General features: G+C 39.9%; 2 protein-coding genes across 3 annotated transcripts in view; one reads left to right on the top strand and one right to left on the bottom strand.

The window, feature by feature from the left end:
- Positions 1-2,592: 2,592 nt before the first annotated feature.
- Positions 2,593-6,738, top strand: c22h5orf49 (chromosome 22 C5orf49 homolog). The gene is made up of 3 exons (XM_031731063.2): positions 2,593-2,844; positions 3,169-3,285; positions 5,161-6,738. Exons 1-3 carry the CDS (start codon positions 2,728-2,730, stop codon positions 5,338-5,340), a joined length of 414 nt encoding a protein of 137 aa, XP_031586923.1. The 5' UTR covers positions 2,593-2,727; the 3' UTR covers positions 5,341-6,738.
- Positions 6,739-7,560: 822 nt separating this feature from the next.
- Positions 7,561-26,509, bottom strand: part of adcy2b (adenylate cyclase 2b (brain)) — a 64,994-nt gene continuing 46,045 nt past the window's right edge. For both annotated transcript variants that reach the window (XM_031731155.2, XM_039606097.1), the window contains 10 exons: positions 24,476-24,616; positions 19,909-20,028; positions 19,344-19,528; positions 14,593-14,677; positions 12,466-12,624; positions 10,501-10,647; positions 10,159-10,266; positions 8,799-8,913; positions 8,575-8,699; positions 7,561-8,487 (listed from right to left, as the gene is read on the bottom strand). In XM_031731155.2, coding sequence (XP_031587015.1) covers positions 8,335-8,487; positions 8,575-8,699; positions 8,799-8,913; positions 10,159-10,266; positions 10,501-10,647; positions 12,466-12,624; positions 14,593-14,677; positions 19,344-19,528; positions 19,909-20,028; positions 24,476-24,616 — 1,338 coding nt within the window. In that variant the 3' untranslated portion in view covers positions 7,561-8,334. The remainder of the gene's footprint in view (positions 8,488-8,574; positions 8,700-8,798; positions 8,914-10,158; positions 10,267-10,500; positions 10,648-12,465; positions 12,625-14,592; positions 14,678-19,343; positions 19,529-19,908; positions 20,029-24,475; positions 24,617-26,509) is intronic.

Below are 26,509 nucleotides of genomic sequence, written 5' to 3'. Positions count from 1 at the left end.
TACTCAGACCAGCTCATCTGGTCTATGTTCAAAGTCACTTTAATGACTTTTCTTCCCCTTTCTGTTGCTCAAGTTAAACTTCACCAGGCATGTCTCCATGCATAAATGCAAAAAGTTGCTGCCATGCAGTTAACTGATTAGATATTAACATTAATAAGCAGTTGAACAGGTGTACCTAATTGGGCTTCCTCCTCGATGGGTAGCTGCTGTTCACCTGAGCAGACCCCACGATGTTTCACTGTAAACCAGCTGTTGGGATGCCGTTGCAGTAACGCTGTATGAATGTGTTTTACAAGACTAACATAAGTGACTCGCAGACTTTGAAGACTAGATGGACTCCACTCTGCACTCGAACTTAAATAATAAATAATGCCAACATATTTTGGAGAGAACTATACAGTGGATTGAAATATTACCCACTTATTCCTTGCAGACTTAGTTTCTGTCAGAATGTCCTAAAATGAGAGAAATGAAAGATTCTTTTTATTCACAAGTAACAGACAGTTTTCATAAACAGTTTAGGGGGCACGCCTTGTCCTCTTCCTGCCTGTAGACGAGGAGTAAGGATGTGAAAGACAACAGAACACAAGAAGGCACAGAAGATAGTTGTGGTGCACTCTCCGGTTCTTCCTCCCTAAGGAATGCAAAGAATAGCACTGAAGAGAATCTGTGATCAAACTAGAGGCACTGAATGTCCACTAATCCACAGCACTGTTGTATTGTATGTATGTACTGTTGTGTGTGATATAGTATTGCATACAGTAGGCAATGCTTTGTTTTGTTTTCACCGAATGTGTAATTTTGGTACTGACAGTTTATGTGTTGGTCTGTTCAGGGCTATGACTGCTGTGCCGTGTGATCGGATAAATGTCATTTTGACACTGGAACTAAAGGTTCAGGGAGAGTTAGTCCCCGTTGCACACTAACTGTAGTGTTTCTGAAAATCCATCTTCAGGGTTGAGACCTTCAAAAACTATGTTTGAAGTCTTGTATTTCGAGCAGCTTTCTCTGTTTAGCCGCTGAAATCAGTCTGCCACGATGAACTCGAGGTGCACCATCTGTATCTTTATGCAGTGCTGAGGGACTGAGAGGTTATTTATACTTAATCTGAAGCCCCAGCAAATTGGGCTTCCTTGTCAGCCGTAACATAACCGCATACACCACACCGCGCTTGAGGCATAATCTGTCCGGTGTTATAAACTAATTCTGCTGCCAGACTCACACAGCAGATGCAGCGAGAGACCTTCTGAAGGGCCTCCGAGGGACAAGTGTTATTAGCATAAAGGAAGACAGTGGTGCAGCTGTGCAAAGACGTGACATCATTTGATTTTCCACCACTGACTCTTAACAACCTTGTAGCAGTAATTCAACTGTGTACCAGCTGAGAACAGCAGGCTTTCAGTCATTTATAGAATTTGGGTCAGTAGACCTTCCTGTCTTTAACTTTAGTTAGAAAATATGGTGCACCATAAACCAGTTTCATAAACAAATTAAATCACAAGATTGTACTGGCCTCTCCACGACTTGCAAACGAAGCAATTATAGAATTGTTGATAATTAATGGCTGTATTAATGCAGCTGTGACAGTTAATAAGAAAAGCCCCCGTGGTTTGGTATCTTCCTCCAGTCACAACAGCTGAGAAGTTAGAAAATTAGACACCAGTAACGATTTCCCCAAGAGGTCGTTTAACAGAGTGTGACTTTCAAAATGTGTCCAAAGGCCAAAAGCAGCCAATGGAAATCTCCCCTCGCAGCTGATAGTTTGGTACCAACATGCATCTATGTGTCACAATGATTTATTGCGTGTTGGGATCTCGTACTAATAATACACCACACACACACACACACACACACACACACACACACACACACACACACACACACACACACACACACACACACACACAGAACAAACTCTGTTCAGTTAGCTGTGTAAAACAGGGATGTCAGACTCATTTTTCAGAGGTTTAACTCCACATTGACTTCCTGCAAAAATCTCAATATAAGAAAAAGGAGCGCAACTTCAACAGCACATCTCACATTTTACTTCATGATAAAAACATGCACTCTATTTCATGAAGGAAATCTGTCCGCACGACTCTTTGGGGCTTAATTGTTAAAGGTATACCTGTCAAATTACAGAAAAAGTTTGAGTAGGTTTTTGAAGGACCAAAAAACTTTGGTCCTTCAAATGAACAGGTACAAAAAAGAAACCAAACACATCAGACTATACTGTAACTTAAAAAAAGGCAAAGTTATTGTTAATTCACAATAAGGTCCTATTTTATTAATTATTTTAGCACGAACATATTGTAAAAAACCAGAAATTTCTATAGTAGATAGTGAAAAAAACCTTTTCTGTCATTTAATTGTTTATCTATTACTTTGGTGTACTGTGAAGAATATTGCAGAGGTATTTCTCATTAGGAAAAGCTGTAAACGTTATGAAAACACAGAATTCCAAAATGTACGCCCTCCTTCATGTTTTCCAAGGAAATCCAGTGGGCGGGATTGGAGTCTGTAGCCTGATTCTTAGGTTTAGCACACCTGATTTGAAAACACTTGATTTAAAACCTCCAGCAGTAAGAAACTCAGAAGTACACGAAACTCCAAGAGCATGTGAAGGCAGCACATCAAGTTGCTAGGTTGGTATCTTAGCAACCCCAGACGCCTGTGTCCTAAGACTGGACTTTTCTGGGGTTTTGAGACAGGTTTTGAGTTAGAACGATGGACGTTTCACTGGAGGCAAAAACCAAACCGCTGGCTACACTGTCAGCCTTCAGCTACATCCCACCGCGAAGAAATGAGTCCAAACAAATGTCCTACTTTAACAACGAACCGAAGGTAACACTGGTTAGCTAACAGAACCTAGCCAGTTATATTTATTACTGAGTGCTTTTTAGGATAACGCTCAGTTATAGTCTCCAGTTAACAACTCTTTTCTTAATAAAGTTGCGTTGGTGCTTTTGAACTCCTTTTAAATTATAAACTATATAAAAAGCTCAGCACTCACCCTTTGTATATTTGTACATTTATTATGTATTTACTAGGACTCTTGCGTTCCCCTCTACTACTAACACTTCCCATTGCCCAAAGTGACAAAAAAAAGCGTCTCCTTCCACAACAGGAAATACTTTGAATGCTGAACTCTTTCCTCTCCACATTTAGGTCTCAGATGTGTCCATGTATGACCGATTAAACAACCATGTTGAGGGTTATGATATGAGGCTCCCCCGGGATGACAGAAAACACTGGAAAGGAAGAGGACTTGACATAAACAAAGAGGTAATGGTCACGTAATGTAGTGCATACACCTCTTACAGCCACTAAAATACAGAACATATAACAAACTTGCATGCATTAAATTACTGCCGCCTACTCCAAGAACAAAAATTCTAGAGTTAAAAATGAGAATAATAATTATAATTTAAAAATGTTTTATTTTTTACTCATTAGAGCGTGATGACAGTGTTCTATTTTTCTTCTTCTGTTTCCACTGAATATAATTGTAAAAATATAGACCTACCAGAGCCAGAAGCACATACTGCCTGACCTTTCTGAAGTCAGAGGTTCCTGGTGTTAACAGAGCTATTGAAAAAGCCCACCCAGAGACACCTTAGTGCCCTCGATAATAATGAGCAGCATGTGTATTTCAGTTTTCCCAAAGACAACAGGGGATAGTTCATGCAATTTTTGAGGGCAGCTTTCATTTCTGTCAGTGTGGGACGTAGCAATAAGAAAGAGACTAAATGGAATCTAATCAGAGGACCAAACCACGATAGTTTCATTAAGTGCTAAAATACCTTTATTTCAACCATCTTACTGATCAGGACAGTAGCAGGTTTAGTTATCAACCTGAAGCTGTACACTTCAAAGCAACAGATTCACTGGTCTGGTTTTGGGGTTTAAACAGTTAACAGTTAGTTGTTGTTATAGCATTGTTTTCTAATGGACACCCTAGATATGATGTTTTATAACAAAGAGCCACAATTTTACTTAATTTGCATCTTGTAATAAAAGGTGGAAATATAGCTGTATTATAGGTAATAGTTGTATTGAGGTGATAAAGTTGTCCTGGTAGCCGCAGCTCAGAAATATGTTATACAAGGTGTTTAGCTGTATGTCCAGTGAGTGGTGAAGTGTGTGGTCACTAACCACAGCCACAGTCATTTTTTTCAATGACTTCTGTCTTAACTGATGGAGGAATCCATAAACTGTGTCTGCAACAGCTGATGGAGGAATCCATTAGCTACATCTGTAACAGCTGCGGTGTGCTGATTTAAACAACAACAGGAATGACGAATCCTTTCAGCAAGTAATACGGACACGTTCCAACAGCTAGCAGTTCAGTATTCATGCCACAGAAACATTGCTTCTGTGCAACGCCTCCACATTTCTTTTTACCGCTCAGATTAATGTCTCTGTTCACCTGAAAATCAGGTACAGTTACACTGTGGTCCTTATGAAATTTAAGACACAAAACTAGCTATATAGGTAACAATTAGCAAGAAAAAATCAACTTTAGCAGGAGATAATGTTGTTTAAAAAAAGGCTGCCATGGTGCCAGAAGAAAAAAAAATCTAAATGATCCAAATGATTCTGATGCCCCTGGTTGTTTTATTTTTGACTTAACCAATACTGAATGGATTTCAATGTTTGGTAGAAACTGTACAACCTTTTTCCCTCAGCTGTCTCTTTTGTTTAGTGCCAATTTAGCAAATGTCATTATGCAAATAGACTAAAAAGTAAGAGCGTGGCAAAGCTTCCTTTTGCTAAACATAAATATAAAAATATAATAACCCCACCACTGATAGGATTGCATATATATATATGTGTGTACATATACTGTATATATATATACGTATATATGTATATAGATATATATATATATATTTTCTTGTTTTCAGTTTAATGTATACAACAAATTGCACCTGAAAACAAAATGATAGTGCTGGTTAAAAATGAAGTTGGCCTGACACATATTACCTTAATGTAACTTTGTCATATGAACATAATTGCTGTGGAAACATCCTGCTTCAAGTTTCCCTAAACGTCCTCTTTTTAAAATATGCAACTTTGTGGAAAGAGAAGTCCAACACATGCATCACAGCTAGCGCAGCTTTAACACTTCTTCCATGTGGCTGTGCTGCTCCCTTCCAGGAGAGGTCCAGAACTGTGCCGGTGCTGTCCTCGTCAGAGTATGGCCGTCGTCCCGCTCCTGCACTCTACTTCACAGAGAGGCAGTATGCTCGTGTTGCTTGCATTAAATCTGAAATCTACATGAAAAATGGGATCTTATGGAGTGTGGAAGAAGGATACGGATCAGTGATACCTTCTTAAAAGTCTGACGTGTCAGTGCATGAAGGTTAAGTGTTTTTTTCTCACTGTGGAAACTTTAATAATAAAAAGTGTTGTGCTCTGTAGATTGTTTAGTAAAAGAATACAAGTGTAAAAATTTAACCCATTGACATAACTGTTGACTATAGTAGCAAGACAGATTTTTATTCTTAATGACTAGAAAAGACCTTTATTTTCTAAGAAAGTCAACCTACATTTTCTTCTTCAATCAGCATGAATATAATGTGAAGTTTCAGTGGAGACTGAAGTGAATCATAACGTACTTCCCAGATTTAGTAGCTGAATTCTCTGTATGGCTCAAAGATTAGATTTTGTTTTCTGACTGCCTTCTTGTGTGATGTTTGTTTTTACATTCTGGGTGTCAGGAATAATGTGAATTTTTGTAATGGGATTTTGTGTGGAGCAAATTTGAAAGGTTGAAGCCAGTGTTGGAGTAGCTGGCCAGTTTCTCTCAGGTACTTTTATTGATCATTTGAACAACCCATTCTTTTTAAATTAGCTTCTACATCAGTGTGCGCTGCACTCCCTGCATTTGATCTGTTTTTTTCTTACTGGTTTTTTTTAGTTCCGCTCGCCTTACATAAATACTTTTTTTTTTTACCTCACTAACCTCCTCGGTTCACTAAGTTCTCAGATTCTTTTTGTGTATAAATACTAAACCCACGCAACAGAGATCAGCCTCCTACACGATAAGATTTTTTTTTGAGTGCAGACAGCTCTCATTTGCTTCTGCCTTTGTACTGTGGCTGAAATAGAGCTTTTATTCTTAGAAACTTGACAAGATTTAAATGTATGTGGTGCTAGAACTGCAGTGATGTTAGGAAGCTGTTAGAGGAGGTGGTGTTTCAAGGTTACAGTGACAAGAAATACCCCGGCCTATAATATTTCCTGGTGTTAGTGCAGTTTTATCAAGTCCAAAGTCTATTAGCCATCTACCACAACTCTACCAGGCTCTCGTCCGTATTATGTCTTTTGTCCTGTCTGTCTCCCTCAACCTCAAACAGTCCATAGCTGCCCCTTTCTGAGCCTGGTTCTGCCGCATGTTTCTTCCCATTAAAAGGGAGTTTTTCCTTTCCACTGTCACCAAGTGTTTGTTCATAGGGAGTGGTCTGATTGTTGGGTTTTCTCTATTATTTTAAGGTTTTAACCTGACAATAAAGCACATTGATACAAGTGTGATTTAAGGCAGTAAAAATACAATTAAATTGGAATGAATTAAAATGAACTTCATGGTTTCATCTGTTGACAGTCTTTATGGACATGCTCACTTCCTTTTCCAGCAGCACTCAGCACACCTGCCCACAGCACTTAGAGTACTACCGGACGGTTTTGCTGTCCATGTTATTACTGTACACGATTGACCAGTCAACTCACCTGATCTGTACCTCACACTGTGGTGTATTATTAAACTACTACAAAAGGAAGATAGGAAACACCTGAGCTGAAAGCTGTGATCAAGAACATTTTAGCTGTGCCATAAGCTGTAAGTGCGCTGCATTGATCCTGGAATTAATGATAAGCGAGCCTCAACCAGCACAGTGTAGAAATATATATATTTTTCAGAAGTTGGTCATTTCAATATTGTAAAGCATCTTCATCTAATATATATTGTGTACTGAATTTCTAAATCTCAGGAGCCATAAACCACAATGATATTTTTTAAAAGATTTAAAATCTTTGCAATTGTGAGCAATGAATATAGAATATATGAAAGGTTACCTTTTTATGAACCTGTATATATATGTAGTACATATATTTATAGCAAAAGACGCTCAAAATAAACATGAACAGATGTTCAAATAATCATTATCAAGCTTGTAATGACAGTGAGATTAGCTGTTGGTTATCAGGGTTTTGACTCTTGGCTCTGTGCCATGTCAGAAAGGTAAAAAAATCCTAATATTGTAAGTTGAAACCTTCTGTTTATGAGGGGCAGCCAATCAAGAGAAAGCTAGCTTAAAGGAAGGTGGAAGGCAGAGAGTGAAATAGCTCTGAGCAGGTAAATACTGTAAAGGTTATTTTGAACTGTGATTCAAGCAGAGTAAGACTAAAGATACAGAAATGGAAATGAGCATCACAACTTTAAAGCTAATGAAACTAATTAGCTACTGACTCCTGTGAATACGTCCTGTGTTTACAGTGTGATAGATCTTTCATCATGCACTTCTGTTTAGAGCACTAAACCAAAGACAGACAAAGGACGTCAGTTTATATACAAATGTTTAATGAATAACAAAAGAATGGCAGTGGACATTTACACACATGCGGTTGGTTTGGTTCCAGATGGATTATAAAAAAGAAACCTCTACTTTTGAGTCTGCGCCCGAGTCCACCTGCTCGAGTGGGACACAAACGCGGCTCAGTAGTTATAAATACAAATCACAGGTTCTGGCAAACTAACCATCACGCTGGCATTTTGTTGGCAACAATAGCTGTATATGACAATAAACTATTGTAACATCCATTTGCAATAAAATGGAACAAACCGGCTCACATTGCCAACCAAGCGTAGATAGGGGAAAAAAAAAAAAAAAACACAGCTCGGCAGGAGGCTCAGTTTGCTCGAGTGTAAGGCTCTGAAGCACAGCAACACTGGCATGGGTAATTAGCTCCACACCGCTACTATTGTACAGACGGGTGACTGCGGTCCTTGAGAGCTGCACTAATTTAGCAAACCTCCCTTTGAGTCAGGCACTCCTTTAGACAGTCAAGTGACCCCTCGGAGTGAAGTCCTTGTTACACTTGAGATGTGAAAACCATCTTAAGTGCAGCCTTGAAGGACTGCGGCGGTGCACCTTGGCTCCAGCTTACACTGTGCTGCTAAGGACAAAAGTGGTTCTTTACAATCATCTATCCGTCGTGCTGCTGGCTTCTGGTAATGGGTTTTACTTAACAGAGAATGACAAATCACTTCTACGGCCACTTTGTGTGCGCAATTGTGTCGTCAAGTCTATTTGTTCGGTTAGTGTGGCGTGCTCAAGGCATCACGGTCCCTTGTGACAGAGATCTGGTCATCTCTGTGTGAACAAAGTAGGTCTTCAGCTCTCCTTTACCCTTCACATTGATGATGCCGCGGCACGAACACATGTACCCTAATTTTGTTAAGATGTCATGTGTCTCCTCTGTTACCTGCACAGAAGGATGAGATATGGTTAAAAAATTACAATTAAATAAAATTTTACAAGAAATACAAGAGTGCTTTGTAAGACATCCCACCTGTATTTTTCCCAGCAACCCAGTGGTTTCCATCCTACTGGCCACATTCACACTGTTTCCCCAGATGTCATACTGAGGCTTCTGGGCCCCAATTACTCCTGCAATCACTGGCCCATGGTTTATGCCTTACAAATAGACAAAGCAGTTAACATTTCAGAATGATTACACACCTTTATGTAAAGTGAAATCTGTGCCGTGTTCATGCTACGGGGAAGAGCTCTCACCGATCCGCAGTCTGAAGTCATTAAAAGAGTGCTTGTTGATGACATCCAGCTTCCCAACGAGAGCAAATGCAAACTCCACCATTGTGCCAATGTGCATGTACTGTCTGTCGTGTTCCTGAGGGTAATGAAGAGAAAATAGTCACAGGGGATACTAGTACGAGATTGTGACTGTTTATGTTTTTAAAGTGATAGTAGTTTGGTTTTACACTGGGCAGTAAACGCTTTGGAGATGAAGTTTACAGCAGCACAGCTGGATAGCAACAGAAACAGGTTTCCAAGCCGTGGCTGGATTTGTTTGTATAATGACACGGTTACGGTTGGGCCGTAATAAAATGTTACATTTATAGTTTATTACACCTAGCCAGCATTTCCTACATGAAAATACTTCCAAATCTCAATGCTCTTACAAGATGTTCCCCTTATTTGTTGTCGCATAGCTCAACTGACTAATAATATTTCTGACTCGCAAGGGTTAAGGCTTTTAATTTAATTGTTTAATTTAATAACTACGCACATCCCTAGAATCTGGGGAATTCTTGTCTCCGTAACACCACAAAAAGTGGTTAGGAGTAAGCTAGTTTCCCAAACTTGCTGCTTAATGAGTTAATGCTAAAATCCTCAAAACCTTTTCATGTCCAGATGTAAGGCAAAGCCTTTAAAAAAGATAAATCCTGGTTCTCTACACAGAACCAATGATCTAGACAGGGCTGTGACTGATCTAAATTGCTCTCATTCCATTTTAATTTAAAATACCGGAACAAAAACACTTAATTCAAAACAAAGCTAATCCCCCCATGTTATTTACTGATGTCATGTACAGTATTGTGCGATCAAGTGGTTTTTTTTTTAAGCTTTACATGCTTCTTTATCTGAAATCAGCGAGCTGGAAACATTAAAAAGTGACAAAGTTGGCAACGGCTGATACAATCAGCCCGCAGCAGTGCAGCAAATCAGCCATCAGCTAAAAGAGACGCCTGCTTCTGTATGCCCCTGTGTGAAATCAGCTACGCATTGTTATAAAAATTACCAAGGATTCTGAGTGCAGAACGCTCTTATCCCTGCAGACTACATTATGTGCTCTGCTAGAAGATGCAGGTGCAGCAACAGTGACTGGGGGTTTGGGTGGGTGTTGGGGGCTTTGCAAATGTCAATTAAGCAGATTTCCACCAATCAGGAAGGTTTTTTTCTTTTAAACAAAGCACAGTGCTGCCACATTTCTGAACGATGATCTAATTTGCTTACACTGATGTATTCAAAGTGCAGTAATGAATCACTGGTGCTTGAATGATATGCAGATTGTCTGGAGCAGCAGTAAACACTGTGTGGCTCTTTGTGACTGCAGACGTGTGTAGAAACTTGCCTGTGCACACTCTGGTCCTGGCGTCACGTTGAGTCCAGTCGCAGCCATGTAGGTAGAACCGATGGTCTTAATCTTCTCCACTCCGCTGAATTTTGGCTTGGACAGCAGCTGCGGGCGCAGGAGGAAAAGAGCCCATTACATTACATCTACAAGAAGCAGGAAATAGCTGTGGCTTTCAGCCAAACGCTGGCATTTTCTTCTGCTTTCCCTGCTACTTTAGAGCATAATAACCAAGTGTGATTGCTTCTCAAAAAAAAGCAGCAGGGAAGGTTATTTTTTTCTTTTTTTCCTTTTTCCATTGTGACTGAGACAGCCAGGATTATCAATATGAGAGGAGTTTACCTCATCAAAGTCTGCTATGATCTCGTTGAGAAGACGGAGACACTCCAGTCCCTCCTTATTGACATCAGACTCAGTATAAAACTCTTTGAAGTCTGGGATGGAGGCGAACATCACACACACCGACTCGTACGACTGATGATAAAGGTCCTGGTAACAAGCGAGAAGAAGATAACGGCTCTATGGGTTGTATTGATCTGGCACAGGTGAAGGAAATCTATGAGCTGAATAGCTCGTGCTGAACAATGACACCGACTCTTTAAATAAATACGAAGAAGCTTTAATCATGTCTGCGGGGGGACTCTGGGTGTTTGCAGGAGCAAAATAGTAACAGCGTTCATTACAAGACAGACAGAAGTAAGAGCGGAGCAACTGAGGTGAAGCACGAGAATGGAAAGTATGTTAAGCAAGTAGGCCACGTCTATTACAGCGTCTGTGGAAAGAGTGAAATAACAGAAATGAAAAGGGAATGTGTTTATTAAACTCCACTTGGAAAGAAAATGATGTGAACAATATGACAGATAAGGAATATCATTACAAAGGATATGCGTTAACAGCACATATAAAATATGCAGTTTTTATCATGTATTTTTCAGTCAGTACCACGATAGTCAAAAGAAGATTATTTCCATCTGCACTGATTTATGCTTGGTGGCGTGTGCTATTCTAGTAGAGTATCATGAAGACGCCAACCATGAAACAGAGGAAACATCAATGACGACAGATATGACCCTAATTAAGTCAAATATAGCATTAGGACTTAATCAGGTGGAGTTGGGTTGTAAAGCGGCTTGCAGGTACACAGCATTGGTGGGGAGACTATGGCAGCGTAGACCTCATTCACATAGGATTAGAGGCCAACCACCGGTTGCTGGGAGAAAATATAACCTTCCTGACCAGCTGGCAAGTGGTTGCTGGCTGTCACAGGCTGATATCGGTCACAATGAAAGTGCTGAAAACCTCCTTGCGTTGACTTCTGTTGCCAGCAGACTGCCATGATCACCCACAGCATGTATGGAAGATGCCCACTTGTTTGCAAAAAAACTACTGAAACTTAAAAAAGTGGAATGCCTTCACCTTCCAAGTTACATCTTACTGCTGCAAGGTTTAGGTGAACGGTCACCATTTCCACATATTAGCCGTGGCCAGTTTCACATAGCGACAGCCAGAAACCTTCCACAACTACCCACCAACCGACTGGGAAATACTTAGTTTTCCCTACTAACAAGTGTTTCCCAAACAGTCACTGACTGGTCTCGAGGCCCGTGTGACGGAGTCTATGAGAAATTTGCTCATTGGATATTTAGAAGGGTATCAGCTGTATCTATGGTGATGGGGCTGACATCAGGATCAACGTATCTTCTGGGATAACGGCTGAGCTCGGCTTTGTGGCCGACTTGAACTACGTCTTTACACAATTAGTTTGATATTTTGTATTTTTCTGGATGGTATATATGAAATAAAAACAACTATATTATGTAATATAATTATATAACAGCGTGAAACAGGTTCTTTTCTAAGTACTAAATCTCATTTCAATACTTAATATTTCTGGGGAGCCAGTGTTTTTTGGTCCAACTGAGTAATTTCCTGGGGAAACTGCTGATTTCAGAACATAACACTCACAATGTGCTATTCTTTACTCTTTTCTTTTCTTTCTTTTTTTGATTAAAGCTTTTCACCTCCTGAAAAAAGGTTCGGGAAAGTTGAAAAGGGAAAAGAAATGACGCAGGGATGTTACCCGAGGTGAAAAGATGGGTGCATTAAAGCTCATTCTCATTTATAGAGTAATAACTCAGTCCAGTCTCAGCACACAGAAATGAGTATCCTAATTTTAGGTTCAGTGCTGGTTATTGTAATTAAATGTCCATAAATCTGCTAATAAACCGGAGAAGGCTTTACTTCTATAGTACTAGTGCTAACAATGGGTACACTGGAACAGGAATGCATAACAATACAACACTCTACCTCATTTTTCCAGTTTCGTCCCAGGAAGTGTTCGGCCACGTGAGCTGGTAGGACGTTCTCCAGCAGAACCCGGTTGAGGTTCTCCATGGTTTCGATCTCCTCACACTCCCTCTTGAACTTGTCTCTCCACAGGAAGTCTAACCTACAGTAATATTCATTCTGTTACAGGAGGACACAGAGTAAAGAGACACCAGCGTCATTCACACCCAGCACTCTCTCAGTAGAAACTTGAACCAAAAACAGGGGAAAAAAACAACTAATACACAGAGAAGAAAGCGAATTTTAAATTAGAGTTAAATGCAAATATTAATTTTTTATAACACAAATCTAATCACAGACAGGATGCTGTAAAAACATCTACCCTCTTCCAGATATTCGTCCATGGTATGGGAGCATTTCTCAGCGACCGGCTGCCCGTATCCCATTCTAATCATCGCCACCAAACGGAAACTTCATAGGCTATCTCGAGCAACCTAACCGACTGAAACTAAAGGGCATGCTTGGTATTCATAGAAAATTAAAGTTCCAATAATACAACAATGAAACAATGCGTGAGGCTCCGCTATGATGGCTCAAGGAAATCGAGAACAGACAGGGCTGTTTTACATAAAAGATAGCCACTGCTTCTTTTTTGTTTTTTCCGCCCTTTGCTTATTCATGCTTGAGGTAGTTTTGAACCATCTAAATATGTCAGGAAGATTCATATAGGGAGGTCAAAACATCCCAGGAGTGTGTGTGCATCAGGCAGCATCCCCTGAACGCACCATCATTATGCTCTCATGTATGTGAACGCTGCAGGCTTCTTGTGGGCTGGCCCCTACGATGTGTGTTTGCGTGTGCGTGGGAGCCTTTTTAGTCTCCTGTGAGATGTACTTCATGTGTGTGGTTCGCAGTGTGGATGATGTATGTGTGCACTGAGTAAGTTTCCCCTGAGATTAAAGTATGGTGCCAATTTAGAAGACTAACAGTGAGGGCCTATACAGCTCTGCGCTGAGATCTTGCGCCATAGTGTTGATAGCCTGAGGCTGAAATGCAAATACGGACGAGCTTCTTGCCCTCTGAGGACAGCAAGTCTGAACCACTTGTGCGTGCGCATGTATATATGCGCCTATGCACGGTATGAGTATGTACAGTTTTGTGGCACGATAAATTCCAGTACCTCTTTTAGGCTGAAAAAGTAGGCCGAAAGAAGTAGAGCTCATATCAGATGCTGTTAAGAAAACAGCTAAAAAGTCTATAAATGAGTTTTGCTCCATTGCGCAGCTGTTCTTCAGGGATGAATTACAGATGCCTTGTTTATGGTAACCTGCTTTCCCCTCTCTTTGACTAAATGCCTGGGAAAAGCCTCATTAGAGCTAAAGATGAAGAATTTGTAAGGCAAATTTCTTAATAGCAGCCTAAAGCATATACAGCCAACTCCAGTGGACAATGTGGGCAATACCACTTGAAAGACCTTTTGACCTGTTTTAGAAATGATATTTCTCGATAACCCAAAAGCATTGTTAAAAAAAATAAACCCAATTACCTCATGATCTGTACGTGACAAAGAGTTTCTCTCAGCAAAGTTGTGTTTCCATAACAAAGTCCCCCCTCTTTTCTGCTGAGAGTGACCCAGAATGAGAACAACACAGGGAGCTAGTTTGGACCAACTGTGCCTCTCAGAGGAGCCCCAGTTTGGGTACTAAAGCTCTTGTGGCTGTCCTTCTGTCCCAAACATCAGCTTTGAGGTCAGAGATGATGGATGGTATACCTCACAAAAAAAAAAAAAGATAAAACACAAACACCCAATGTGTGTCAGATGAGTTTGGGTCTCACGAAGTGAGGATGGTGGGCACAGAGGAGATGGAGGCAGTGGGCCAAACTGGCAGATCTAGTGCTCCAAAGATATTTTGATCTTTCTTTATAATGAGCCAAGTCCTCCAACACTGTTTAACTGTCTTTCATCTGTTCCAGAATAATTTCTACAAAGTCATAAAAGTTGTTCCAGATCGACCGGGGCTAAATCTCCCCAAAAACATCGCTACTCCACTGAGTCACTGATTCTGTGACTGTGCTGAATGACCTGAAAAGAAGGGTGGGGTTCAAAGGGAAAACATTACACGAGCCCACTTTGAGGAAGCTGCTCACCTGCCTGGCTAAGACCAGTAGCGTAATGAAGAAGATGAACAGAGATACAGAACCCATGGTCTTTAGATCCTTCAGGACTCCCGGTCTGAAAAGAGGGGGAAATGCCATAACAACATTCAGCGTTTTATTCTGAAAATTCAAAAGTTTAATGCTCTCACACACAAACTGAGTGTATGTGTGATGGATTGAATCCATCACACATACACTCCATACTACTGCTGGAAACAGCTACTGGTAAACCAGGTTTGTGCATGAATCCACAGGAAAGCCCATAAAATGCAGTTTTTCCTCCTGCTTCAGTAACATTTGGTAAAAAGTATGGGTACCGACTGTTATTTTACAAATCACTGAGCCCCTTTTAAACTAAGGCCATAAATAAATAAGTTTTAAAATACACACACACATATATATATGTATGTATATATGTATATGTATATGTGTATATGTATATGTATATATATGTATGTGTGTATATGTATATATATATATGTATGTGTGTATATGTATATATATATATGTATGTGTATATATATATATATATATATATATATATTTATATATATTAAGTTATCTGCCTTCATATGAACTTGAATGACATCCCATTCTTAATTCATAGTTTAATATGATGTCAGCCCACCCTTTGTAGCTATAAGGGCTTCCACCCTTCTCGGAATGCTTTCCTAAAGGTTTAGGAGTGTGTTTATGGGAATTTTTGACCACTTCCTGAAGTGCATTTGTGAAGTCAGACGCCGACGTTGGACCCTGGTCCTGGCTCGCAGACTCCGCTCTTATTCTACCCAAAGATGTTTTATCAGGTTGAGGTCAGGGCTCTGTGCAGGCTGGTCAAGTACATCCACAACAAACTCGCTCATCCATGTTGTGTTGGAACAGGAAGCGGCCAGCTCTGTTTCAAGAGTTTCTTTCATAGAACTAAGGGTCCCAGTCCAACTCCTGAAAAGCAAACCCCCACCATAATCCCTTTTCCAGCAAACTTTATGCTTGGCACAACACAGTCAGAAGGGTACAAACCCACTGGATATCCAGATGAAGAAGTGTGATTCGTCAGTCCGGAGAACATGTCTTTACTGCTCTAGAGCCCCGTGGCAGTGTGCTTTACACCACTGCATCCGACACTTTACATTGCACTTGGAAGCTCATTCCTTGAAACTCTCTATGTACTGTTCTTGATCAAATCTGAAGGCCCATTTGGAGGTCTGTACCAATTGGCTCTGCAGAAAGTTGGGGACTTCTCTGGACTACGCACCTCAGCATCTACTGACCCGAATCTGATTTTACGTGGCCTATCACTTCATAGCTCGGTTGCTGTCATTCCCACTCACTTCCACTTTGTTATAATCCCACTAACAGTTGACTGTGGAATACTTAGTAGTGGGGAAATTTCACAACTGCTTAGGTGGCATCCTATCAATGTACCACACTGGCAACACATTCTTTCACAAATGTTTGCAGGAGCAGTTTCGTTTTTCTTGATTTTATGTAATTGTGGCCATAGAAGTGATTGGAAGTGATTTAGATGGGTGGTGAGTGAATACCTTTGGCAACATTGACCTAGACACAGGGTTTGTGACATTGCTTCATCAGTGTCTATGATAAAACATGCATCTGTATGTTAATGTTCCTCACAGCTTCATTCAAACGTACCAACAGCAGAGACAGAGAGAGAGAAAAAACACTTGTCACACTTGTGAAAATGAGTATTCTCAGCATCAGCTCTAGTTACGCGTAACCACACTTTTCAGCGTGTAGTTTTCTCTGCTATTGTCACTAAGTAAAGTGGCAAAGTGAGTGTGTTTGTGTGTCGCTGGGTGCTAAGGTGCTGCTGCAGCTGCCTAGTTGTTAGATGAATGTGCAAATCTTAATAGAAACAATAAAAGCTGATCAGACATTTGCAGATCTTTCACAGAAAAGTGCACAGGGTGCTTAAGTCATGAAACTGAGGTTTATTCAAAAGGACTGTATGTCTGAGATGGACTGACTGACTGCTACGTTTGGCCTTTTCTTTGTAACTGTTTGCTGTATGACTTTAGCAGTCTCTCACATCAATGTGGAGAGATTTTGGCCCACTCTTCTTTACAGTGTTGCTTCAGTTCATTGAGATCTGCAGGCATTCGTTTATGCACAGCAATCTTAAAATCTCACTGCAGCATTTCAGTCAGGTTGAGGTCTGGACTGATTGGGCCATCGCAGCACTGTGATTCTTTTCTTTTTGCTGCTTTTCTTAAGATCATTGTCCTGTTGCATCACTCAGTTTGGGCTAAGCTTCAGCTGCCAGTAAGATGGCCTTACCTTTTTCTCTAGAATACTTGATATTACTTGAGTTGATAAGCTTTTTGTTTTAGTTAAGAAACAGTCATTCAATTGAGTTTTATTTCTTTAAATAAAAGAAATAAACAAATTGTTTGTTATAAATTGGCATAACTATTAACAAGCACTGCTAGATTCTTCTCTTTTTTATCTATTCATTATTTGAAAAATGCCCATATTATCCCATTTATAACTTAAAGTGTGTAAAATTTCACCAGTAGATTGCTGTCAGCTGAATTCTGTTTTTACTGCCGCTCCTAATTTAAGTTCATAATCCTAACGATGGTAGATGCTAAAGGACAAACACATTTGAGTTAGCCAAAAGAGATAAAAAGCATTAAGGTTAGACTGAAACCCACAGCAGTCATGGCTACGAGGTTCAGAAAACAGATAAGGTCAATTAAACATTATGCAGTGTTTTATATTTTTACCCCTGAGTTAACTCAAAGACCCTGGCTGTGGTTCATCTGTAGTAAGTGTACTCAGACAGCAAAGGGACTCTTGACCTCTAAGTTTTTCCCTATTGAGTCGGCTGTTTACCTCAGCTGTCCGTGTTGGGTGAGAAACATCCACTTTTTATATTCTGGAGGAAGCTGTAAAACTTTGTGAAGGGACTCTGAAACGAACTAGTTGATGAGTCAGTGAAGCTCACTTTTGACTGAGTTGTTGAGGATATCCCGATGTTTCTATTCATAACTACTGCTGTTTTTGCTTTTGTTAGCTGCTGTTACCCTCTGTTAGCTGCTGTTACCCTCTGTTAGCTGCTGTTAGGCACTGATCTAGCCAGCATTAACTTACATTTAACTTAAATAAGTCTGTGGGACACTGTTGGACTCTGATGCTTTGTGAATAAACTCTCATATGTTGTAAGAATGTAATCAGACTATTTATCAGAGGGAAAGTGTGATTTAAGGGACTTTCAAGTCCAACATTAGCTGGCAAAATCTTAGCTGAAAAGCAGCTTTTGCTGTCTAGCCAGCTCATCGTCAACTGTCCAGAGATATGAGGGTCACATGTCTAATCTGTCTCTCGCACTAAGACAGCTGGGATAGGCTCCACCCTCCTGTGACCCTGACAAGGATAAGCGGAAGAGAATGGATGGATAAAAGGATGCATGGATGTCTAATCTGTTGACAATAGGTAACTGTGACAATTTGGGGAATAAATGAGCATGTTTATGCAAATGTGTTAGAGCCCTGACTTTGGTTCAGGAGGTCAGGCTTGAGGTTAGAAGGAATAAGATGACATTTTATCAATACTGCTTGTCTTTTTCTTTTACATTTTCCCTTTTTTTTGGTAAAGGGGACCCTTTCTCCGATGATAAAATACAGGTATAATATTTCATGTCTGCAGTTTAAAAGGGCAGGCATGAATTGAAATGTGCCTCCACAGCACGCCAAGGCCTACAACTTCCCTTCTCCTCCCCTCTCTTCTCCTAACGTACTATGCATGTGGCTGGTGTGTAGTCATATAAGTAAAATGTATTTAGTCAGAAGGGAGATATCCTTCCTGGCCACTGTATTTAAAAACTTCAGAAAGCCTGCACCCACTCCTATATATTTTTAATACATCAACTATAAATTTATGAGAATGCATCCATTTGTTGTTATGTAATTAAACACTAATCCATAAATATTCATGAGTACAATTTTCTTTTAAATAACCTAAAAAGACTATTAACCCTACCTTTAATCAGTCATTTAAAAAATGTATTCTATTCTCCATTCCTGTAGCTTGCATATCAACTTACTTTAATGATTATTAGCTGTAGCTTATAACTCAACAGACTGTGGATATGTAATCCTGTGCCTGTTATAACACAGACAGCACACCTAAAGTTCTCCTTCAAGATACTAAAGTGGAAATTATTATTTGTCAGCCCTGGTCTGTTTCCTTTTTGTTTTTCCACTTCATTGCTATTCTTATTTACTTGCCTCTGTGCTCTGGCAAAAGCAGTATTCTCTTCATGCTAATAAAAGCCGAGGTGAAGAAGAGAAACAAAAGGAGAAATATGAGCTTGAGAAAAAAAGTTTTTCTTTCCGCAGTCTCTCTAGGTGCCCTGGAAACTTTTTGCATAATGGGATTTTGTCAGCAGTGAGACTCTAGCTGTCAGTCAAAAGTGAATTGAGCTCCATCAACACAAACTGCTGCCATTCATCATCCCCATCTCCAGGGGTTGCAGTTGATCGACAGACACTTGGGATATTGCTGCCTCAGCATCAGTCTTCCCCCGTGGTCCAGTCTCATTAGTCATTTTAATAAGCCCTTTTCTACTGATGTGAGCAGGCTGCAGGGTCAGTGTGACGGAGGGTTTCAAACAGATAATATTAACCTAAAGTTGACCTAAGAATGATTTCATTATTTCCTAAATAATGAAGCAGAAAGGATGTGTGGAGGAAAAAGGGAGAACGAGTGCATGCAGGTACCTATCTGGTTTATCTGTGCGGTATAAGGCTTTGTTAAATCCATCCAGTAGAGTTGCATGTGTCTGGAGGATGATGATGTTGTAGATTACCACGGCGACCAGCATCACCACCATCTTCAGCTCGTAGTTGATCCTCAAGAACACGGAGCATGACACCAAGCCCAGTATACAGCAGTAGATAAAGTACTGAAAGAGAGTAAAGGAACATCAACAACAGATGACCCAATTTGGCATGTGCTGTGGTGTGTGACTGATAAGTTATGTTACATACTTTGATAAAAATGTGGGATACTTTTAGTTTTGTAAGGCCCCAAATGCTGCCTTAAAGGGAGCACAGCTAAAACAGCTTGTTTCTGATAGACGAACTGAGGGGCTGCACCAAGGCTCAGCTCAAGATCTTGCAAACCTGTTTTACTACACTCCAAGAAAAGTTACAGAGCTGGACACAAACATAACACAACACAGAGACACAGATGTCTCATTTTGCTTGTTTAGATGTCATTTTTTAGATGCCCGCAGTACTTTCTCTGCAGGTCATGTTGCTGACCTCTCACTGCTGTACTTACTGGCAGGTAAAATTTGTTTTTGCCTGTGTTGTCCACCATGTAGTCCAGCTGGCTGTTATTGGTTAGATTCACAGTTGGCAGGATGTCATCCACAGGTCCCCCAGGATCCTCCACAAAAAACTAACAAAAGCATAAGAGATCCAAGCAGAATACACAGAAAGTAAAACATGAAGGTGTTGACATTTCTTCAATGTCAATGTCAAAACAAATCCATATAAACATTTGAATCAACAAATACATCATTTTTTTTTTCTAAATTATTTTCTGTCAGTCACATCGCAGAGGTCTCCAGCCTTTCTAAAGATCTTTCCAAGATTTTCTTTGGTCATTGGCTGCTTTTTCACTCCAGCCCCTGGGCCAGACCATTTTCAGAGGGATGTGTTTGAACACTTAACACTGACCAGTGACTCACTCAAGCATAAAAAGGCGCCTAACTCAAGAAATGAACCTCTGTTTTCTCTACACATAACAGACAACTTAGCAAAGAACCAATTTAATTTGTATTTTTGGGCACTTTGTTTTTAGCAGCCTGTCACAAAAACACATAATTTGTTCCCATTACTTTAGCTGAATCTATGTATATGGCAATGCCAAAGGTTACACACATTTTGACAGGAATAAAATAGCATTTTACCATAAAAAGGTGATTCCCAAAGAGCTACAAAGAGCTACAACAACTTTGATTGCAATTTGAAGCTATTCATTTTTAAAGAAACTCTTATCATGAGAAATAGAACCAAGCCCACAAACCTGATTATGAGTATAAATGGATTAAATTACAGTAACTTGAAGTAAGCTACATTTTTAACCAAAGGTCTGTGTAATACTTTGCTATGGTGTGACACCTGCATACCTCAGCATCATGCACGAATTGAGTCCAGAGATGCACAAAGATAAGATGATCTATTAGTTTATGATGGTTCCTTTAGAAAATAAAGGCAAAGCCTCCAGTTTCATAAGTACATGTGAACATATCTGATGTATGAGCATCACATTCTGAAACATCTCAATTCTTTGTTATAGGCGTGCATCTGGATCAGCTCCAAGAGTTAATCTCTAATTTAGTGAAACATTGTAACCTTGGGAGTGAATTTCCTGTTTCCATCATTTAACAGAAGTCATTCCAAGAGAAACATTTAAAGCATTTGAAATATTCTTTTACACTTTGGCAGCAAAACTCTTTAAAGATTTCACCTTTATCGTTATTGTATAACATATATGTGTAATGCACATATTCTGTGACACATTTCACGCCTGTTTCCTGCTGCGTGCCAAATGATGCTGTTCACACTGACAGCGTGTCTATTTAAGATTTGAAAGAAACCCCCCATTTAATCACCATAAGCAGGGACTCTCATGCCTGAACTGGACAGCATATTGTATGGAAAACCACAACGCCAAAAAATACAACCATCACTTTTGGGCGAAAAACCTCAGCAGTGGTACAACTGACCTCCACAGCTGCTGTGGTGTAATCAAGTGAGTAAAAATAGAATAGAAACAGTAAATAATGAATGTGTGTTTTTGATCTCGTGTATTTCTTCTACAGTTTACAAAGAAACAGCAGCTGATTGACGCAGGCTGAATGCACTAACTAAAGGGAAATTCCTGAAATAGTCCAGTTTTGTGTGGAACACTGCAGCCCCAGATTATAATGACGGTCCCTTTTTTTTTGCAGAAAGTGTGCGCCAGTGATATAAAACAGCAAGTTTTTTGTGTGTGCCACGGGAACTGTACTCTTGCTCTCTAATTACTCATATTGCCTGCAGCTACATGACATTTAGCTGCCAGGAGTGTGAAGGTTTCAGGTGTAATTTGGGGGAGAAAAAGCTATTCTTCACAGACTTTGTTTTATGTTATTTTTATTTCTTTGTGCATTGCTCCTGTGTGGGTTGTTTTGTGCCATCGTAACAGTGTGAAAGGCTCACATGTATATATATTTGTGTACTCACATTTTAATGTTTGTGTATAAATACAGTGATGTGAAAAAGTCTTGCGAAACCCCAGTTTCTTAATGTTTTGCCAGGAAAATTTATTGAAATGTGTAAACATACATAGAAATGAAGCTTATGCGTAAGTTCAATAAGGAACATCTGTGATCAGTCATCTGCATGATTTCATTGGTCTTCGGCTGCTTTTCTGTTGACATTATCTACCGCGTTCCCACGCTGTCAATCTAAATAATGACATCATTACTCTAGTCCAATCATCTTCTCGCCCGCCTTCTTTGAGCCTATCGGCCTCCACTTTGTGTTCAGACTTTCTTTCTCTTAGACTTTCTTCACCACCACTAGCGTCTAGACTCTGGGAGGTCCTGTCCTAAATCCTAACATGATGGGTTGGATTCTAATTACCAAATACAAAAATTTCTCTCTCAATAAATCATTTCAAATTCTTCCAAGTGATCTCTCAGTTATTGAAATACAGTTTATAGTTTAGCCAAGTCTAACAAGCTTAAAAGTCAATGAATATCAGCTAATAGCGCTTTGGGAACCCTGTTGGTGCAAAAATACAACTTTATGCCTGTCAGACTGTGTTATTGACATGAGCTGTGGATCAGGACCCCGAATGCAGACTTAGTATAGGCAGGTGAGATGGAAATTAAAGCATACCTTTATTGAATGGAAGCTGAAACAGTCTGAAAGGAAAGGGTAACAAATTTGGGGGAAGAAATGAGAGCAGGAACAGAACTAACTGAAAATGCTTAGGAAGGGAAAACCAAACTAAAAGTGACTGAAAATATTACAAGTGTAAATAACAGGATCTAAGGCAGACTGGACACACCCTGCGAGGGGTAAAGAGATTTACTGATAAAAGAGAAAGGCCCGATTGGGCTCATATGCACACACAGTAGGGAATAATGGGAACTAGAGGCAGCTGTAGGGAACACACAGGTGCAGACAAACGGGGGAAACAAGACTCGGGGAAAGAAAACTGAGTAGCCACATGAGACAGAGAGTACCAAAATAACACAGGAAATGACCAAACATGAGAACACCTAACGCAGACGGAGACTTAACAATAAGACAGGGAAAACACGGGACATACAAGGACTGGACTGAAAGGGAGTGAAAAAGCATCCAATGTTCAAAGAAAAATGTCAAAGAATTACAAGAAAGTCTTGCTCCTTGGAAGGAAACCTCAGAGAGGGCAAACCTCTGCCACTCTCTGGGCAGTGTTTACTTTTAAGGGAATAGTGCTGCCTTTTGTATATACTCATTTTGTTTTCTTTGTCCCTTCTAAGCATATTTTAAGACATTTGTAGTGCAGTAAAAACACATTTTTGGGTCAACTTGAAAGAATGGCTGGTGTGACATGTAAAAGTGAGGTCAGAGGTCAAATGTGACGTGATATTTGGATGCAGACTTTAATGCATTACTACAATGTGATAATCCCCATACATTGGTATCGTATCCTAAATGTTGCCGACACAAACAAAGGCAGTAGAGTTTTAATCACAGTTTTAAAAATTAAAGGCATTTTATGAAAGTTTGGCCTTATTTGACCTTGAAGACGAGGTCAAAGGTCCAAAGTAATGTGATATTTAGACTCCCCACATATTCACATTCCCTATATGCCTATATGTTGTCAATACAAACAATAGCAGTAAGAAACATAGTTTTAAATAGCTCTGTATTGTATTATTATCACTCTGACCTTTGGATCAGTCTATTGACCTTGAAGAAGAGGTCAGAGATCAAATGTGACATGATATTTAAGATACCATATTATAAGATACTTTAGATATGTTGATCAGTTGTTCAATTTTCAACCACTAAATCATGAAGTTGACCTTGAAGACCTTGCTGGGGGATGACTTTGGGTTGGCTTATGTTTATGTTACGCACGATTGTCTTTCAGGAATGACCATTAAGGTTCAGTTTATGCTCTGTGGGCACCATTTACCTCTTCGAAAACAATCTGGTTATTCATAGAATCCATTATGTCGATCACATAATGGTAACAGGTTTACCAGTTACCTTAAAACACCCTTCCACAGGAAGGGCATTAACCTTTTCTAAGCTGTCATTTTAAAACCTCTGATTGCTCTTAGAGAAGTATTCCTGTTTCTCCCACTTATAAGTTTTAGACTTCCATTGATCTACTTGCCTTTTAGGGTGTAACGACATTTTTCTGACCTTTGATTTTGAGACAAGACTTGTATCTGGATTTCTGAAGAAAATTCATTGTAGTTATAAAGTTCCTCAAAAGCTTCATTTAAAAACACACAGGTAAACTTCAGTTGTAGCAAGTGGTTAAAATTATTGTTAGTATTAAGAAGGTTTGATTGCAACCCCGTGGCAACTGTTTTTCTGCTGTTCTGTCTGCAGCACTGATTTATTTCAACTTGACATAGTCTGCAGTACACAAAACAACATAGAAATGTTAAAGTTTAAGCCAGTATTGGTGCAGTCTATTCAAACCAAATCTTATAAATCATCAGAAATATCCACTGTGCTGCTGCAGCTTTATCAGGAAATGCATGGCACAGAATCTGACGCTTCAGCAGCACTTCCAAGAACCAGCAGTCAAACCACATTCACAACATTTAAAACTGGCTTCTCACCATGTTAAAGACAGCCATGACCAGCACGAGAGCAGTGGTCGTCATGGTGAGGACCAATCGCAGCCAGGGGTTATTGGTGACGATGATGCGAGAAGAAGTCGGAAACCATGTAAGAGAGCAGAAGGACCCCTTCCTTCCCTGCTGTGGATGCAAAGAAACAGAGGGAATGATTTGAAGGTGAGGAAACAGGGAGTGGGAGTGCTAAAGAGAAACGCTGCTTTCCTCTGGGGATTAATTAAAAAGGATACTGTAAGCTGGAAAACAGTATATTTAAAACGTCACATTTATTTTATTTATGTACAGTCCAGGCAGATGATTCCTAAGGCATAAAGATATAGCTACAGCAAGTACATGCTAAAAGTTCAAGAAGGTCCTTCATCCCCATGTGGTGTCTTGTGATATAGGAATAATTAGTGTGCGGAATTCAAAGAAAACAGAAAGATCTCTGAACTGGAAAAGATGCATGCTACACATCCATCTGTTGTTAATATGAAGGTAATGCTGGCCGCAGGACCATCGTTGGACTCTCTTTTACTTAGAAGGCTGAGCAGTGTATTAAATTTGCATCTATGGTAGAAGGTAATATACAGTAGACCAGCGGTCCCCAACCTTTTTTGCGCCACGGACCGGTTTATGTCCGACAGTATTTTCAGGGACCGGCCTTTAAGGTGTCGCGAAGAAAAAAAAAAGATTTATTCATAACACACGGGAAAAGACCCAGGGAAACCGAGTTAACGATAAAAACGATAAAAAATAACGATGAAACCCTGAAAACCATAAATTTCACGCCCAAGCCTCAACTATCGCGGCCCGGTACCAAATGACTCACGGACCGGTACTGGTCCAAGGCCCGGGGGTTGGGTACCGCTGCAGTAGAGTACAGTAATACCGTATGGTAATATACAATGTAAATATAGTATCAGACAAGTAAACAGGAGGAAAGACTCACAGATATTTTAATGCATGCAAAAAACAACTAAATGGTATTAATAATGAGTTTTACCAGTGACCTGAGCTAACTGATAAACAGCAATAGATCCAAACATATGGGATTTGATTTTATAGTCAGAGCTTATTGGTCAATTCAGTTCTATCTGTATAGCTCCATATCACAACAACGGTCACCTCAAGGTGCATAATACTGTCTGGTAAAGACATTACAATAATACAGAGAAATGCCAACAATCAGACAAACCCAAGAGCAACAACTTGGTGACGGTGGGAAAGAAAAACTGCCTTTAAACAATAAGAAACCTCTGGCACAAGCAGGCTCAGGCAGACGCACACATCTACCACGAAGAGTTGGGGATGGGGGAGAGAGACAGAACTCCTTATCTGGAGATGTGTTATGATTCCTCTGATAAAGGCTCCCTTTGCCAGATCCCTCACTGAGGCCAGTGTTGCCTTCACACGTACTCATTCATGCTGTTCTAACACTATCACCTTCTGGGTTGGTGCATTTCAAGCTGTGGCAGTTTTGGAACAGACGTGTGTAAATTAGAGGTCGACTGGACACCAGCCTGTTCCAATCACCGGCTTATTGATCAGTGCATGTCTAATAATAAGTTTAGATGCAGTAAAGGCTTTTGAAAGACTTCTATCCACTCTGCTCTGGCACACAGTACATTAGAAGGTTATGCAAGCAGAGCCTGGAGTGCCCACTAATGACCAACTGTCATCCCCATGTACATACACAGGGAATAATGCTGCCATTGGCTACGTTGGGCTTGCTTTTACATGCAACGAAAGCTCTACTAAGGCTTCGTTTTCAAATGGCAACACCAATCCTGATTAGTAACAAGAGCAGAAAACCAATCAGTAGGTTTATTTCTTTAGAACAAGCAGAAACTAGCATTAATAAAAGGGTAAGCTACAAAAAGAGAGAGGTCTAGCTTTTCCCTGGCTACACAGTTTTATTAAATAGTTAAGAGGATTAATAATGATCCTTAATCAGCGTGGCTAGATATGGAATTATTTAACCCAGGTAGGATACTATTAAGTCCATTCTTTGCCCTATAGACCCAAGAAAAATCA

Source organism: Oreochromis aureus, linkage group 22 (genome assembly GCF_013358895.1).
Source record: "Oreochromis aureus strain Israel breed Guangdong linkage group 22, ZZ_aureus, whole genome shotgun sequence".
Taxonomy (NCBI): domain Eukaryota; kingdom Metazoa; phylum Chordata; class Actinopteri; order Cichliformes; family Cichlidae; genus Oreochromis; species Oreochromis aureus.
This window is presented reverse-complemented; position numbering and strand designations above follow the sequence as displayed.

Bases quoted from the DNA above. Each gene is read 5' to 3' on its own strand.
- c22h5orf49 (XM_031731063.2), top strand. From the start codon at position 2,728: ATGGACGTTTCACTGGAGGCAAAAACCAAACCGCTGGCTACACTGTCA. The intron at 2,845-3,168 runs GTAACACTGGTT...CTCCACATTTAG, and splicing joins ACTTTAACAACGAACCGAAG to GTCTCAGATGTGTCCATGTA. The intron at 3,286-5,160 runs GTAATGGTCACG...GCTCCCTTCCAG, and splicing joins GACTTGACATAAACAAAGAG to GAGAGGTCCAGAACTGTGCC.